The following is a 15965-nucleotide window of genomic DNA, read 5'->3' as shown; positions in this document are numbered from 1 at the left end:
TCATGGATTGACGGGGTTTTCCGGGGGATTGCGAGTCTAAAGACGCATACATACACACGGCGGTGTGTCGGTGCTTGGTTTGGCCAGCGGCAAATGTGTCGCTTTATGCGGGGAGGATTATTGCACGGTTTTTCGCCCGTGCCACATCGGAGAGACAAGGAAACGGGCCACGGAGGACGCCAAAATAAACGGTTTATGGTTGGAGGCATTATTAGTCAGAGTTTGTCGCTCAGGAAGTGGATTTAATGGTTTTAGATTGAGCGGACATCGATCGAGCATTTCACGCAGCATTTCCCGTTGCTGTCTGCATTGAGTGATAGCCATCAGTGCGCCTCACTACTGCATTTTTGGGGCTTAGATAGACTGCGGATATCGGCCTGTATGGCTACGTAGCATCCATGGAGGAGGGCCAATCCCTTGCCAATCATTCTGTTGCATTTTCTTTACCTTACAATGCGTTTCTAGCCTAGTAAATCAATCCAACAGCTTCCTATTGCGAAGTAATCTAAAGGCTAAAAGCAAACCAGCAGCGCATCCCCGATGGCATGGACACTTCTGCAGGGTCTGGCGCGCCGCCGTGCAACCGGAGCCCGTTCGCAGCCCGCCCGAGCCCGAGCCCGCGCCGAGCCAAAGCAGGCGGCATGAGGCTTGAGCCGGCGGTGCCCTTCTCCATGCTGGTCATCGGGGTCGCGTTCGCGTGCCACTCCCCGAGCCCGAGCTCGCTACGGGAGCGCGCTCGACATTCCGCCGTAGTGATCGAGGGCCGAGTGCAGTCGGCGCCCCAAAATAATGCCTCGGGCTCCGAGCCCTACCGGGTGGACGTCAAGGTGCTGGACGTGTGGCCGCGACACAGCGGCGGCCTGGAGCGCGAGCAGCTCGTCACCGTGCGCGAGCTGGGCCCGGCGAGCGGGCCGTGCGCGCGGGTTCTCAACGACCACCGTTATATTTTCTTCATGGACCCCACCGACGAGCCGCTGGTGTTCAGGGCGGCCTACGCGCCCCTTGATGCCAGTGGCAGGGATCTAAAAAAAGATGTGGGCAAGATCTTGTGCGAGAACTGCGGTGAGTTTTTGCTGCAACTTGGCTTGGTGCATCAGTGCATTCACATAGTAACACCAAATGTCTCTAACAGTTTAAGCTGCAGTATATAACTTTTTGTTAAGAAATTTCATTGTTGTATCTTACCCTGGAAATCCCAAACATGTATTAATTTATACTTGAGGGTTTTCCAACAGGCAGTTTTGGACATTCTAATACTTGACTACTACAGTAATATGTGTTGTCTTGGTGCTTGCAACTTATATCAGTCTGTGTAGTATAACTGTCTACAAAATGTTCATTAGTGTGTGGTCTGCAATAACAAATTTCAAACAGAAAGGAGTTTAACCCCCCATAACTTCCCAAAGATTTACATTGCAGCTTTTAAAATTTCTGTTGAAGGTAATTAATCAGAAAACAAGTCCTAATTTAGTCCCTAATGAACTTGACCTTTAACCTGGATATAAGCCAGGTCATTTTTATTATAACAGGTTTTTATGTTAAGAAAAGAAAGTGTGTGTTTCTATAACATTTACTGGTTCCTTTAGATATTTATGTAGATGTATTTTATCTGTTCTTTTTTTACCAGCTGCATAATGTTTGGCTATGGTCCATGTGTAAATGATTTCGTGTTGAGCGGTTATTAATTAAGATGGCAGTTAGATTTACTGCCATCTTTGTCCAAGTGTTTTCTCTGCCTGGTAGTCATGTTTTGGCTAAATATTAGCAGCAGATGGATGCTGGAGAATCGCAGATTGCAGTTTTCTTAGACTTCACATTTACATTTTTGACATTTAGCAGACGCCTTTATTTAAAGCGACTTACATTACAGTATGCAGTCTGAGCAACTGAGGGTTAAGGGCCTTGCTCAGGGGCCCAACAGCAGCAACCTGGCAGTGGTGGGGCTTGAACCAGCAACCTTTTGATTACTAGCCCTACAGCTTGCCCCTTCACATAGATAGAAGTGATGGCATTTCATATATCTTCACATGTTAAGATAGGAAGACATGTAACACATGAAAGGAATAAAAGTCCTGAAACACAGAAGCTTTCGGACAAATGTGTGATTAAACAGTTAAAATCTCACCCATGCTTTACGTTTGGTTTAGGTTTTGATTAACATTGCAATTAAGAAAAGATCTAAGTGACTGAATGATGGTTATTTCTTCATTTACAAGGTCATTGCTTCATTTGTTTTACTGGCCAGTGTTTCATGGCCTGTGAGGTGTGCACTAAAAGACTTGAATGCTTGACCACTGCAGTGAGGGAGGTCTGTCGCCTCTTTCATGTTGTGGGGAGCATTTTGTTGGCATGATTTGGGATCATTTGTTTCTGTAAAAAGGAAAAACACAGCAATTCAAATGTAATTCTGTAAAACGTGTCTATCCTGATGGGAACAGTCCAGCTGAACACTTTCATTTTTAATACTGGACCGAAACAAGTTAAAAGTGAAAAATGAAAATGGTAAAATTATCATGATTAAAATACAAATTGATAAAACACTGTTCCATTTTATCCATTGCAGTTTGAGAGATTTGTGACTTATATGACAGATGGGCACACAGTGGTTCATAAGATTTTTTTAAATATATCGCACACTTTGCACGTTGTTGATAAGCTCATTTGTCTTCTGTAACTTTATGTTACTTTTAATGTCTATAGAACAGCCTGTAGTACATAGAACAGTTCCGGCATTAATTGCAAAACCAGTTGAAGGTGTCAAGGCACCTTTAAACCAGGCAACTACTAACTCAGAAATGAAGTTGCATAATAATTAATAATTAGCATTAATTTGTTTCCAGCATACAGCTGAGTTCATATGGCATTTCAACTCATGAAATATTTGTGCCTGATTGACTGAGTCATGAAAACTTGCCCACCACTCCTGAGATCTGGGTTTGAGTGCTATTGGCCGGTAGGTTGTCTACACACATATGATTGGTTGTGTTTGGGATGGTTGTGGTTGGCCTGAAGCCCTGTGATGGATTGGCATCCTATCCAGGGTATTTTCACGGCCACGTTTGTCTCGGAGAACCAGACCTGCAGTGACCCCGACCAGGATAAGGTGGTTAATAAAAATGAAAAACCAATAACATTGCATTACCAGAAGTAGATTATATTTGTGTTGTCTTTTTGTAAGAAAGATATCTGTGAGGAAAGTCTTATGTGGTTGAAAGCTCACATTAACATTTAAATGCTTATTTAGTTTTTTATTCATGTGTTCGTTTGTTTATTTAGTAATTAATTTAGTGGCTTATTTCTTCATATTCAATGTATGGGACAGCAAGGTGGAGTTTGCATGCTCTCCTTGGTCTGCGTGGGTTTCCTCCAGGAGCTCCGGTTTCCTCCTACAGTCCAAACATAAGCAAGTGAGGTGAATTAGAGATACAAAATTGTCCATGACTGTTTGACATTCATTCATTGAATGAATGTAACCAAATGCAGGTCAGTGATATCAAGTACAAGTACTTTTGGCTTTGTGCATCCCTTCATATCATGCATAACCACTTTCTGGTCAGGGCTGTAAGTGCAAGGCAGGAATACACCCTAGATAAGGCACTAATTCATTAAACAGCAACATACTCATAAATTAACTCATATTTAGACTGTTCTTCTAATCCTCATTTTTATTCATGATGATCACAGCTGTGTAGAGGTGGTTATAAATTTGCCTGTAGCGAAAATACAATAACTCTCTGGCAGAACTGTGTGACACCGAGACAAGAATAACTGATGTTGATTGATATGCACTCCGGGAAGGACATATCTGTCTCGATGTGTCTGGATTACTTGTCTTTTTTGTAAGGAGGACAAATCAGATCATTTAGGACAGAATAGTTTTTAGTAGACTCCATTAGGGAGTAGTGTGTATGTGGAACTAATTACTGTATATTCCCCTGAGATTGTGATGATTGGCACCTGAGAGGAATTGCTAATTTATCCCATTAATCTGTCCTAAGAATGCTATTGGAGAAAAACGCTTCATAGAAGACACTATAGAAAGTCAGTACTGAATTGTGTAGATTAAAAAGCTACATTTAGATTGAAGTACATATGCATGGCTGATTTAGAGAGATGGAACATTCATTTTGAAGTATAAAAAGCATTTCTTGTTTTGATGTAATGGCATTTTTACAATGGATGAACTACTGTCATATTTGTAACTGTAACATGGCTCAGCTGCTGAATGAGTCTGGCAGTGTGCCACGTTAAGAGTCGTGTCCCTCTGCATTGCCATTTTGGCCAGCAGAGGGGGCATGGAGGTGCAAATGATGCTGTGTCTCATAAGTGTTAATTCGCTTCTGGTGGAAGTTTGTTTATGTATCACGGTTTCACACTCTCTTATACTTGCCATCTTCTTTACTGGCACACCTGCTTTTCTCTCAAACTGTGATACTGGGCCGCTTGGTCCTGGCTTCCGCTGGTGTGCAGTTTCAGCATACTATAGCTTTCTGGGAATTAACCCCATTGTTTTCGTGTCTTTCACTTATTACTTTGTTTCAGTTATTTTGGCGATAGTCCACTTTTTTGTCAGTTGCTTTTTAGTTCAGTGTTGTTCTACTTTGGTTAAAGCATTTGCACTTGCAGTTCTATTTCTCTCCTGCAGGTGCATGGATTCATCTCATGCCCTGTTATAGTAACATTACAAAGCTATATTTCACTTTTGGTATTTTCCCTGTTAAATTTGTAGATAACAAGAAATGTTACATTACAATTTGCTTGCCCCGAGGCAGCACCTCTGTGGCATATTGGTTTATATATTTGTTTTATTGCACTAATAGTGAATCAGTGGAGCTAATGGTAACCATTTCCTCAGGTTTTACTGTTTATTTGTCTGATGATGTCTTTTATTCACTTGAAGGGGCACAAACACTAAAAAAAGTTTGTGATGAAGCAATGCAGTGTATGTCGGACAATCAGTGAAGGATACCTTCAGACATCCTGCTAATACCTCCACATTGTATTTTATTCATGCATTGTATCCATGCATCATGTGTGTTTTAGCCATTTTAGTAGTTGTATTCCTTTTATGTATGTATTTTGTGTTGATTGCTGGATAGCTTTAGCTAACAACTACTTTAAAAGCAAGATTTAGATTAGCTGCAGTTTAGTGTCATCTTCAGAGATGTTCCTGGATTATTAATACATTATGTAGTGCATTTTGCTGGGATTTTACATCAGCTGCTGGAAGACATAGCTGCAATAGTATTGTGTTCATGGTAAGCTCACACAGAAAGATTTTAGTGTGTTCATGGTGCATTATAAACTGGGGCTAAAATTGTCTTCCTGCATGAGTGCAGTAATGTAGATTAACTAAACAGCAGTGAAATACCCAGGGAGGGCTTTGTATTGATCCTGCTCATGCATGATGATAAATGTTTGTAGATACTGTTAACCATCCTCCTCTGGAGATGGTTTCATACACTGCATGCTGTCTTTGTGTTGTCTCATGCTTTGCTAGACTGACATGAGATGCACGACAGAACAGAAAACATGTCCGTCATACATTCAGGATGTGTGCTGCTATCTAGACTTAATTACAGTGCATTCATATATCTGCTTTACAGCTCTTACTGTTTTAGAGATAACAACTTAACTATTTGTTCAAATTTTAGAGTGGTGTGTGTTGCTCTCTATAGCCTGAGATGTTAATCTCTAGATAGTGCATCACCAACTAAAGCCACAAAAGTAGGCACTACTTAATACAGTTGCAAGTTTTTTTTATTTTACAAAGCGTTTTTTGTAAACATTTTTTAAATAATTTTTTTGCAGAAAACATCAATCCACTACTGACTGCAAATGTCATTTTCTTGGTAGAGTCACTAAACAGAGTCTAAATACTATTATTGTACAGTTCATGTAGACCTCATGTGCCTTAATGGTGAAACCATCCTATTTGGTCTGTTTGTGTCGGTTTAACAAATTCGGGGTGGCACAGCGGGATATTCCCCTAGCACAGCTTTGAGATTCTGAACTCCTCGGTTTGAAACTCGGCGTTGCCACCGGTCGGCTGGTCACTATCTAGCGGGCATAATTGGCACTGTCTGCAGCAGACACGGTTCTGCTAGGGTGGGATGACCGGACTATGTGGGTGGGGTCTTCAAACACTGTGTAAGGACCCTGATTAGCAGATAGAGAGGCGCCTGTTCAGAGGTGAAAAAGGTGAAAAAGGCTTCCGCAAAGGCCTGCGCGCGGGTCGGAGGAGGCGTGAGCAGCAATATACCCACCTCAACTGCAATCAGGGATCCCCCAGCAGCGGAAGACAAACTGACTACGCTAAATTTGGAGAACATGGGAGAAAATGCATAAATAAAATTTAAAAAAAAAGGAAACAAATTCATTTACCACACGTTTCACAGAATTTCAAATGTAATGTTCAAATGTGAAGGTTGGTCATTAAAAACTAAACTTAATTTAGGGAAAGCCGGACCCACCACGACCCTGACTGTATAATGTATTTTTGGGGATCCAGTCGGCTTAATCTTTACTTTTATTTACTAGAAAATTCTACATCGTATGTTTGCTGGTGACTAAATTTTCAGTGTAAAAGCCACTTTACAGCCGATCAATGTCTAACCCTGATGATTTTAAACAGGATTATTTTTATTACACTACATTAGCTAATGAAGAGGTAAGTGGTAGCAGAGTAAGTCTCTGTTTGATGGCACTTACAGAGGGTTTTACTTTGATTAAAAACTGGGTTGTAAGGTGGTTTTCTAGCAGTAGCAGTAAATAAGTCTCATAATGTGGAATGTCCTTTGTCAGTGGAGCTTTGCGGGTCGTAGTTCTTCTGTAAACGAGTTGTACGTTTGGTATTATTTTTGGCCTTAAACGCTGTCATGATTGAATTGTGACCATTGATTTTGGAGTCAGCAGTTCTTGTGTGTTCTGGCTGAGTGAAGTTTGAACGGATCACATGGGCGTGCACTCTGCAGAGACCTCCCCATGTACTCGCATTAAGCTAGAATTATAAGCCGTCTTCCATCAGATAATGGTCTCTGTTATTAATTGCTCATTTTCATTTCCAAATTGCTTTTCAACCAATGTGGTGCATGTTATTGTACCTTTTAAAGTCAGTCAGGCAGTAATGTTTTCTACCAGAGCATTAGCACGAAAGCGTAATAGCCCAGTGTCTACTGCTACTTCAAATGTATGAATCATGGTGCCTCCTGCAGTCAAGCACATTTACAACCCCCATAATGAATATACAGAGTGAAAAGTATTTTCCAAGCGTAATGCTGCTGACTTTGTACCAATGATTAATCAGTCTAAGGGCTTTCCTGAAAATAACACCCAAACATCACATCCATATGGCCTTGTTGTACATGGTAGCCAATTGTAGCATTCTGCTGGCTTCTGGCAAACACACATCCATCTGTTAAACTGCTCTGACATAATGAGACATAATTCCTTACAGAGAATTTGTTTTGCACTGCTTCCAATCATAATGATAGTGCATTTATTCATTCATTTGTTTGTTTTACGACCACTTTATCCTATTCAGGGTCGCGGTGGGTCCAATTTATCGGGCAAAATGTAGGATACACCCTGGACAGATCGCCCTGACAATCCATCACAGGGCAAACACAAGCCAGTTTAGTAGCTCTATTTAATCTGACCACATGTCTTTGGACTGAGGGAGGAAACCTGGAGCGCCTGGGGGACACCCACGCAAACACAGAGAGAACATGCAAACTTTACACAGAAAGGACCCAGACGCCTGGATATCAAACCCAAAACCTTCTTGCTGTGAGGCTACAGTGCTACCCACTGAGCCACATTTTTTTTTTTTCATTTTTCACAGCCATTTTTTTCACAGCCACCATGCCACCCTGCATTTCTTCACATAATGACTTTAGACTTTTTCTGTGGCTGCTTGGCCATGGAAGCCAAATACATAGAGCTCCTACTGAACAGTTCTGGTACTGAAAAGAGCACTTGTAAGACCAGGCATTGATGTTGGGCAAGAAGGCCTGGCTCACAACGGACATTCCAGTTCATCCCTTTAATCCGGTTGTGATCAGGTTTTTGTGCAGGCCATTCAAGCTAGCCCAGACCAAATGTGTTAAACCATGTATTTATGTACCTTGTTTAGTGATCAGATACACAGTTATGCTGGGACATAGTGTATAGTGTATGCTAGCTAGGCAGTTAAGGTAATCACAAGGTTGCTGGTTCAAGCCCCACCATTACCAAGTTTCTACTGTTGGGCTCCTGGGTCCCTGAATTGTGTTCAGTGATAATTGTAAGTCGCTTTAGATAAAAGCGTTTGATAAATGCCTCAAATGTAAATGTAATGTATGTTTATGGAGATAATGTAGTTAAAAGAAACCTGTGGAATCAATGCTGCTTAAAGGCAATGTTTAACTCTATGCGACACAAACAGGCCTCTGACAGCCAGTTCCATTGGCTACAGGGACATTCGCTAATTGATTTTGTCTAATATTATACCTCACCAGGACATTAAAAACCATACACAATTTTTTAAGCTAAATGTAAGTCAACACACATTTTGCATTTTGCAGTTAGATTTTGTTCCTGGCTTGGGAATTCCTAATGCTAACCCAAAACAACCAATCGTTCCGTAGTTTTATAAACTAGGTTTTTATTTCTGGTTTATATGAGAAATTGTGTTTTTTTTTCTCTCGTGTGGACAGTACGGCTCAGCATTGCTTTCAATCAAAACCAGTAATCACTTAAATTCATAAATGCCTAAATGATCCAGTAGTTTAAGAAAGGATCAAAGGTCAGAGATTGTCTTTTGTTTTTGTCCATAGGTCTGTGGGTTACAGAGCAGCTATGTATATGGGTAAAAGTATGAAGAGATCTTTCTTGTTACTGTGACAGTGTCAGCACTCTGTATTGAATCAGCATTGGGTCTTGGACAGGTCCCAGGGTTCTCATATCACTATTGTCTTAAAGATGGACAAAATGTAATTCCTACTGCAAACCTAAAAGATCAAATAGAGCGACTGGTACTACAGCTAAGGATTTATTACTGTCAAAGACTATGACTTTAATCCTAAAAAATTGTTTCATTGTAATGGTGTGCCGCTTTCAATAAGCTCCAATAATCAATAAAATTAAAATGGATTCTGATGATTAAAGTGCCCTCGGTAGATGTTGGAACGGTCTGTTGGTTTGTGCTAGGATCAGAGAGAAGCCATTTCAGAGTGCCTATTGTAAAATGACCTTGCTGAATTACAATAGCACCACAATGCTTGTCTGTCAGTTGGGTAATAAATTTGAAGATGAGTTTTGTGGATAGGCCTATTGGGAGTACAGCAGCTATACTGAGTTATAAGGGATTAGAGGCTACACTCGGGGAAGCTTGCATAATGCACTGTAATTGACGAGCTATAAATTTTTAGCAGTACCTGTCAGGCTGGTGGAGTACATTTCAGTCTACAGATGCAAGTACATACATACGGGCAGCTTGAATCTATGACCTGCCATTCATTTAGTCAAACCATTTTAAAAAGCAGTTACAATAATGTCACTGTAACTGTGATGTCGTGTTGAAGGATTTGATCTTTTTTTTCTAAATTAAAATGTTCTTTCGCAAGTTTTTAAAATTAATTTAACTTAATTGCCACAGCCACTACTAACAGGCTAAAAAAAATCAGTTATATTAAATTATATGCTTCTACATTCGTGGCAACAGTTTGGGAAAGGCAAGGAACCCACAGGCTAGCACAAGCCTTCTCAGATGTATGTAAATCTTTACAACAGCCTGCTGCAGGTTATAACAGAGAGCGTCAGCATGTACAGACCACCTTACTGTCTCTGTATTATTCTGGTACTCATGTCAGGACCTTGATCAGACAGTAGGAGCCACTGTTGCAGCAACATAGAGGTGATTTCCCAGCTGGCATTTGCTGCTTTTAAACAAAACCAATCGTATATATTGAGGTTGAGCACTGGCCAGGCAGGTGGCATCACTTAACAATGCTATTTTGACTGAATTAGCACAAATTCCCACAGAAACAATCAAAAAGCTTGTGGAAAGCATCAGTAAAACAGTGAAGGCTGTAATATCAATGCTCATGGTTTTGCAATGGGATTTTCAGCAAGCTCATGGTCAGGTGTACACATACTTTTGGCCATATAGTATATATGGCAGTATTTTATTGACATAACTGTCATTGTCATTCATCTATGCCCCAATATTTATTACATCGTTTATAGGATTTTCTGTCTACTTAAAATAACATGGGAATGCATCACATTGACCACACAGAGGCAGTATATGAACAGAATTTTAGACTGGCCCCAAAACATTCCAAAAACAAACCGTGTGTAAAGGCCTGCTGGAGTAGAGTGACATGGTAACTTTCACCAAATGGATTTACTTTTAGGTCAATCCATTCAAACCACATCCAATGAAGTGCATTACTGAACTTTAAACTATTCTTCTCCTCAGCTGGAACATGTTTGGAAGTTGTCCTCAAAGAAAATTGAAACTTAGCACGCATGTTTGGTTTTACCGTTGTGTTTCTTCTACGAGGGCACATCTGCTGTTGAAGGGAGACGCACATGAATCAGATTTCTTTTTTACTCAGCGAGGGATAGCCAGTTAGGAAGCATTTAAAAACCACATGGGTAATTTGTTTACGAAATTTAAGCAACTTAATCAGGTAACATAACTTTCCCAGCTCTAAGAGCACAATCCTGCACAAATGTTAACCGAACTACGAACAAATGTAAATATTTTTTTTCCATTTTGCTGTTTATGATGTATTAGCTTAACCTGCTCACAGCTGAATCAGTATCTATATTTATATGAAGCTTTATTAACCTAAACAGTATTGGACCAGTAGTTTAAGTAAAATTAAGTAAACAGCTTATACACCATGCTCAGAATAGATCAGACCAAATCAGATAAAGCCTGATCCATATCAAATTTGTATTTGGATCATTTAGGTGGTCCTTTAGGAATACTGTAAAATAGAAGAATAATCACCATGTCAACTTTAGTACTTAGATAAATTGAAATAAGCATTAGCAAATACATTCTGCACAAGAGCCAGGCCAATTCATGCAAACTTAACCCATCTTCACATTTTTTCCAAGATTTGCAGTTTTATCCAGTAACCACATTCAGCACTACACTGGTCAGCTACTGATATATGAAGCAGATGACCACAGGGATGACACTGTATTTTATTAAGGTTGGACAATTTTACTTGCAAGCTGAACTTGCAGAATTATCATTTGACTTATCATGTAGCCTTTTTGCAGTGTTATTTGTTGCAAATGAATGTAGCTGCTTGTTCAGACTAGTATAGAGCCAGTCAACATAACAGGATGTCTAGGCAACATAATCTAGAGAGTTCTTTACTAGTTGTTCAGAAGGCATGTGTAGGTGGCAAAAGACCATTTGGATTATCTATTTAATCTATTTCCAGCATGCAGAAAATATAATGGCTACATATAAACTGGCTCCAGGTGTAAGTGAATAAATGCGTGATGCCATGTAATGCATTAACAACCTGCCCAAGGGGGTATTTCTGCTTTGCAAGTGTGTTTGATCTAATTAGGGCAGAGGGAATACAGAAGGTCAATGCATGGAAAATAAAAAAAAAACGTAGATTTAGAGAATTAAATATAAATACACTGATCAGCCATAACATTAAAACCCCCTTCTTGTTTCCACACACACACATTTGATCGGCTTCACTTACCATATAGAAGCACTTTGTAGTTCTACAATTACTGACTGTAGTACATCTGTTTCTCTGCATGCTTTGTTAGCCCCCTTTCATGCTGTTCTTCAATGGTCAGGACTCCCAGGACCACTACAGAGTAGGTATCATTTGAGTGGTGGGTCATTCTCAGCACTGGAGTGACACTGACATGGTGGTGGTGTGTTGGTGTGTGTTGTGCTGGTATGAGTGGATGAGACACAGCAGCACTGATGGAGTTTTTAAACACCTCACTGTCACTGCTGGACTGAGAATAGTCCACCAAGCAAAAATATCCAGCCAACAGCACACTGCAGGCAGCATCCTGTGACCACTGAAGGTCTAGAAGATGACCAACTCAAACAGCAGCAATAGATGAGCGATCGTCTCTGACTTTACATCTACAAGGTGTATCAACTAGGTAGGAGTGTCTAATAGAGTGGACAGTGAGTGGACACGGTATTTAAAAACTCCAGCAGTGCTGCTGGATATACACTAACACACCACCACCATGTCATTGTCACTTCAGTGCTGAGAATCATCCACCACCTAAATAATACCTGCTCTGTGGTGGTCATATGGTGGTTCTGACCACTGAAGAACAAATGTATGTAAAGAAACAGATGGACTACAGTCAGTAATTGTAGAACTACAAAGTGCTTCTATATGATAAATGGAGCTGATAAAATAAACAGTGAGTTTAGTAACAAGGAGGTGGTTTTAATGTTATGACTGATCGGTGTATACGTAATATAACTACTATAAGTATTCTATTTTAAATATTGGCATTACAAGCAAACCCCTGGTTCAAACCACTGAGATTGTGGTGGCATTCCTTCTATACAGCTGCCACAAGAGGTCCACTTTGGACATGGATGGCATCCAGTTGATGGATTAGCAATCCACTGCTATCTTTTCTTTTTTTGAGATTCTTGAGTTTGTTCTTTTTCAGAAGCTTGGTTTTGGTCACTCGATGGTGGATTGGGTAGCTGGCATAGGTGACAACCCAGTTAGTCTGCATTCTCTCTCTCTGAGTTATCACTCTTTTCTTTTCTGTTTGGTCTTGCGTCTCACTGGGAGCTTTATCAATTATGTCTTGTTGGGCAGTCACATGGTCACCTTCGTTTCCTGGCACCTGCGATGTTTCACAGGCTGAACACAATTGTAGGATACTTGACCAAAGCAGATTAATACTATGGCTAAAGAGCCATGAAAAGAAAGAAAAATAACAAGTAAAATAATAAAGTTCCAAAAGAAAATACATGAAAAAGCAAACCATAAGCTGCAGTTAGAGGCAGAGAGATAACAGATAGGCAAATGCGTTAGTTGGACTAGAGATCACAACACTCGATTTGATTGCTACAAAAGAGAAAAAGAGAAGCGTCTGCCCCACAGGGACATAAGTATAACTGCTTGTCTTTTTGTCTTACTTGGCGATCGCTACTGGCTGCTCTTTCTCCGCTTTTGGCTGCGGCTTATCGTTTGCTTACCAATATTTTCAGTAATGTTTCCTTCACTACTTATTATTATAGTTACTAGTTGTTTTTGTTTTTTTACTTTTTGTGACTCCTAAGTCACAATGTTGTTCTACTTTGGTTAAATGTCCTGCAACTGGGTTCATCCTTTCTAACATTGCAGGTATGGGGTTTCACCTGGCTTTATAATACTTAATAAGACTAAAAAACCCAAATAGACAAATGTTTGGTTTGGGGTAACTCATTAAAACTCTCACAGGTATAAGACATTTCAGACATTTTTGACTTATTAAGTCAGATAATTGAGTTATTTTTGAACTTTTTTTTCCTGCTCCTGATTGGGGAGGACGAGGCTGCTTCACGCCCCCTCCGACACGTGCACAGCAATCGGACATCTTATCACCTACACTTGACGAGTGCAGTGCAGTACAGCGCTGTGTACGGAGAGCCACACCCTCTACCGCACTCCTTTCCCATCTCCGTGCAGGCACCACCAACCAGCCAGCCAGCAGAGGTTGTTATCGCACTAGTCTGAGAGAGAGTCCCCATCTGGCTTAATCCCTCCCCTATCTGAACAACAGGCCAATCGTTGTTCATGTGGCCGCTCATCCTCAGCCGGCAGGAAGAGCCGAGATTCGATACAATATATTTGAGATCTCAGCTCTGGTGAACAGCGTGTGTTTTTACCTGAGCAGCCTTAACTTGCCTTTTAAAATAAATTGATGCCCTGTACAGCTGTTTGGCTGGAAGGTGAAGCATGATGTTCAGAAGTACTTCATGTTAGTTTTTCTTTGTATTATCTATGGGTTTTTTGTTTTGTTTAAATAAACAGGTTTTAAGAGGAAGTAATTTGTCTATGAATTCTAATTTACCCCCATAAACTTATTATGCTTTGAACTTTGGTGAGAACCAGCAAATGAGAGTTATATGCAGTAACTTATTAATCTTATTGTTCTGCATTGCGCTGCTTTGTTATTTTGTGCTACATTATAATATCTTGTCCTTTCAAGAACCTCATATCTCACACTGAATTGATTATGTATTGGAATGATGGTTGTTTATTGTCCTAGTACATTTGGGTCAAATTTAGTGGTTTTCTAAGAATTGAGTGCAATTGTGCATGCTGTCCAACCCATCTTCTCTACACTCCTTTCAGCAGGCTCATCACTTTTATCTAGAAATTAAAGTGCTTTCCATAAGTATTTATCCCCCTTGAATTTTCTTCACATTCTTTAGTTACAATCTAAATGTGAAATTTTTTTTATGAAGTCATTCCATGTCTAGACATAATAGCTCATAATATCAAAGCAGGTGTAAAAACCCAGTTTGCAAAATTATTTACAAAAAATTGAAAAAGCTAAAAACAAAAAAATGAATGTAGTGATTGCATAAGTATTTGCACCTATTGCTGTGAATCCATTAAGTTACTTCTATAACAACTAGTTGCTTCACAACTAACAGAATAGTTTAATAGGGTCCACCTGTGCACACACAAATAATGAACACACCTAGTTCTGGAAGTCCTTAGAGTTTGTTAAGGAACACTGAGTTACGAAGTTGGAGTCTCTAAGAGACTATGATGAAAGTTTACAATCCCACAGGACAACAACCCTAAGCAGACTGCCAAAGCTACATTGAAGTGGTTCAAAACATTAGAAAGTCAAAGCCCAGACATAAGAATCAGTGGCCAAAGGTGGTCATGCAACTGTCTACATTTTTGCTTAATTAATCTGTCACATTAAAAAATGTTTGCGTTTTTGAAGTCTTATATATATTTTGTAAATCAGATAGTGATCAGTTCAAGGTACTGAATACTCATGCAAGATGTCTTAATGAATGTTGTGAGCTCAAATGCTATTTTCAAGGCCCCTAAACTCACAATAATGGAATAATTTTAGCTTTAGTAGAGAGAAAGTAGTCTTTGGGTGAATTACTTGGATGATGAGTTTGAGTTAAGAAGAAGGGGATGGTGGCTGAGTGAACAGACTTGCTGCTTATTGCCTGTTATTGCCTTGAAGCGTCTCATTAACTATTCATCGGGAAGGCGCTGCGTATACCCACTGCAGTACAGCATGTGTGCTAAAGCTGCCTTTTAGGCCAGATATAGGATAATTTTCTTGCTAAGTAGAGGTGGCATCTAACTGCCTCCACAGACCGCCAGTACTCACATCAATATGACCATTACATTTCTTAACACCACAGACCACCAGTACTATCACCATCACCACCACCTCCACAGACATCTTACACAGTTGCTAACACTATAACAAACACAGAATAATACCATCACCAGCACAACACAATAGTTAAATAACTGATATTCTGTAGTCATTGTGATGGTGTTTTTTTATTGTATTTGGGGTCTGTTGCAATGATGATTGTGGTTTTGACAACATAGCGGTCTGCTGTAGTGGGGCTGTCTTAGTGGTGATGGTGGTTGTGTCTTAATACGGTTTGGTAATGGTATTGGTGATTTCTGGTGGCTGTGCCAATTTTGATGGTCCAGGTGGTCTGTGGTACATGATGAATTTGTTGTTGATGTTGCTGGGGATCCGTGTTAGTGGTGGTTGTGATTCGAATGTTGTAGTGGTCTGTCTTACATCTACTGGTACATGTTTGTGGTGCTGGTGTTAGTGATCTCTGTTTATTTTTATTATTTTGTGATGGTCTGAGGTGATGATGGTTTTGGTAATGCTGTTGGGGTTTTTTAATGGTTTTATGGTATTGGCTGTCTAAGCTGGTGGCAATGTTTTTGGTCAGATGATCT

At 40.1% G+C, this 15965-nt stretch overlaps 1 protein-coding gene across 2 annotated transcripts in view; it reads left to right on the top strand.

Moving 5' to 3' along the window:
• The first annotated feature begins 542 nt into the window (after positions 1-542).
• The window catches only part of nrg2a (neuregulin 2a), a 99892-nt gene continuing 84469 nt past the window's right edge, over positions 543-15965 (top strand). For both annotated transcript variants that reach the window (XM_063011620.1, XM_063011619.1), the window contains exon 1: positions 543-1062. In XM_063011620.1, coding sequence (XP_062867690.1) covers positions 546-1062 — 517 coding nt within the window. In that variant the 5' untranslated portion in view covers positions 543-545. The remainder of the gene's footprint in view (positions 1063-15965) is intronic.

This window comes from Trichomycterus rosablanca, chromosome 16 (assembly GCF_030014385.1).
Source record: "Trichomycterus rosablanca isolate fTriRos1 chromosome 16, fTriRos1.hap1, whole genome shotgun sequence".
Lineage (NCBI taxonomy): Eukaryota > Metazoa > Chordata > Actinopteri > Siluriformes > Trichomycteridae > Trichomycterus > Trichomycterus rosablanca.
The sequence above is the reverse complement of the archived record's forward strand: the minus strand, read 5'-3'. Positions and strand labels throughout refer to the sequence as shown.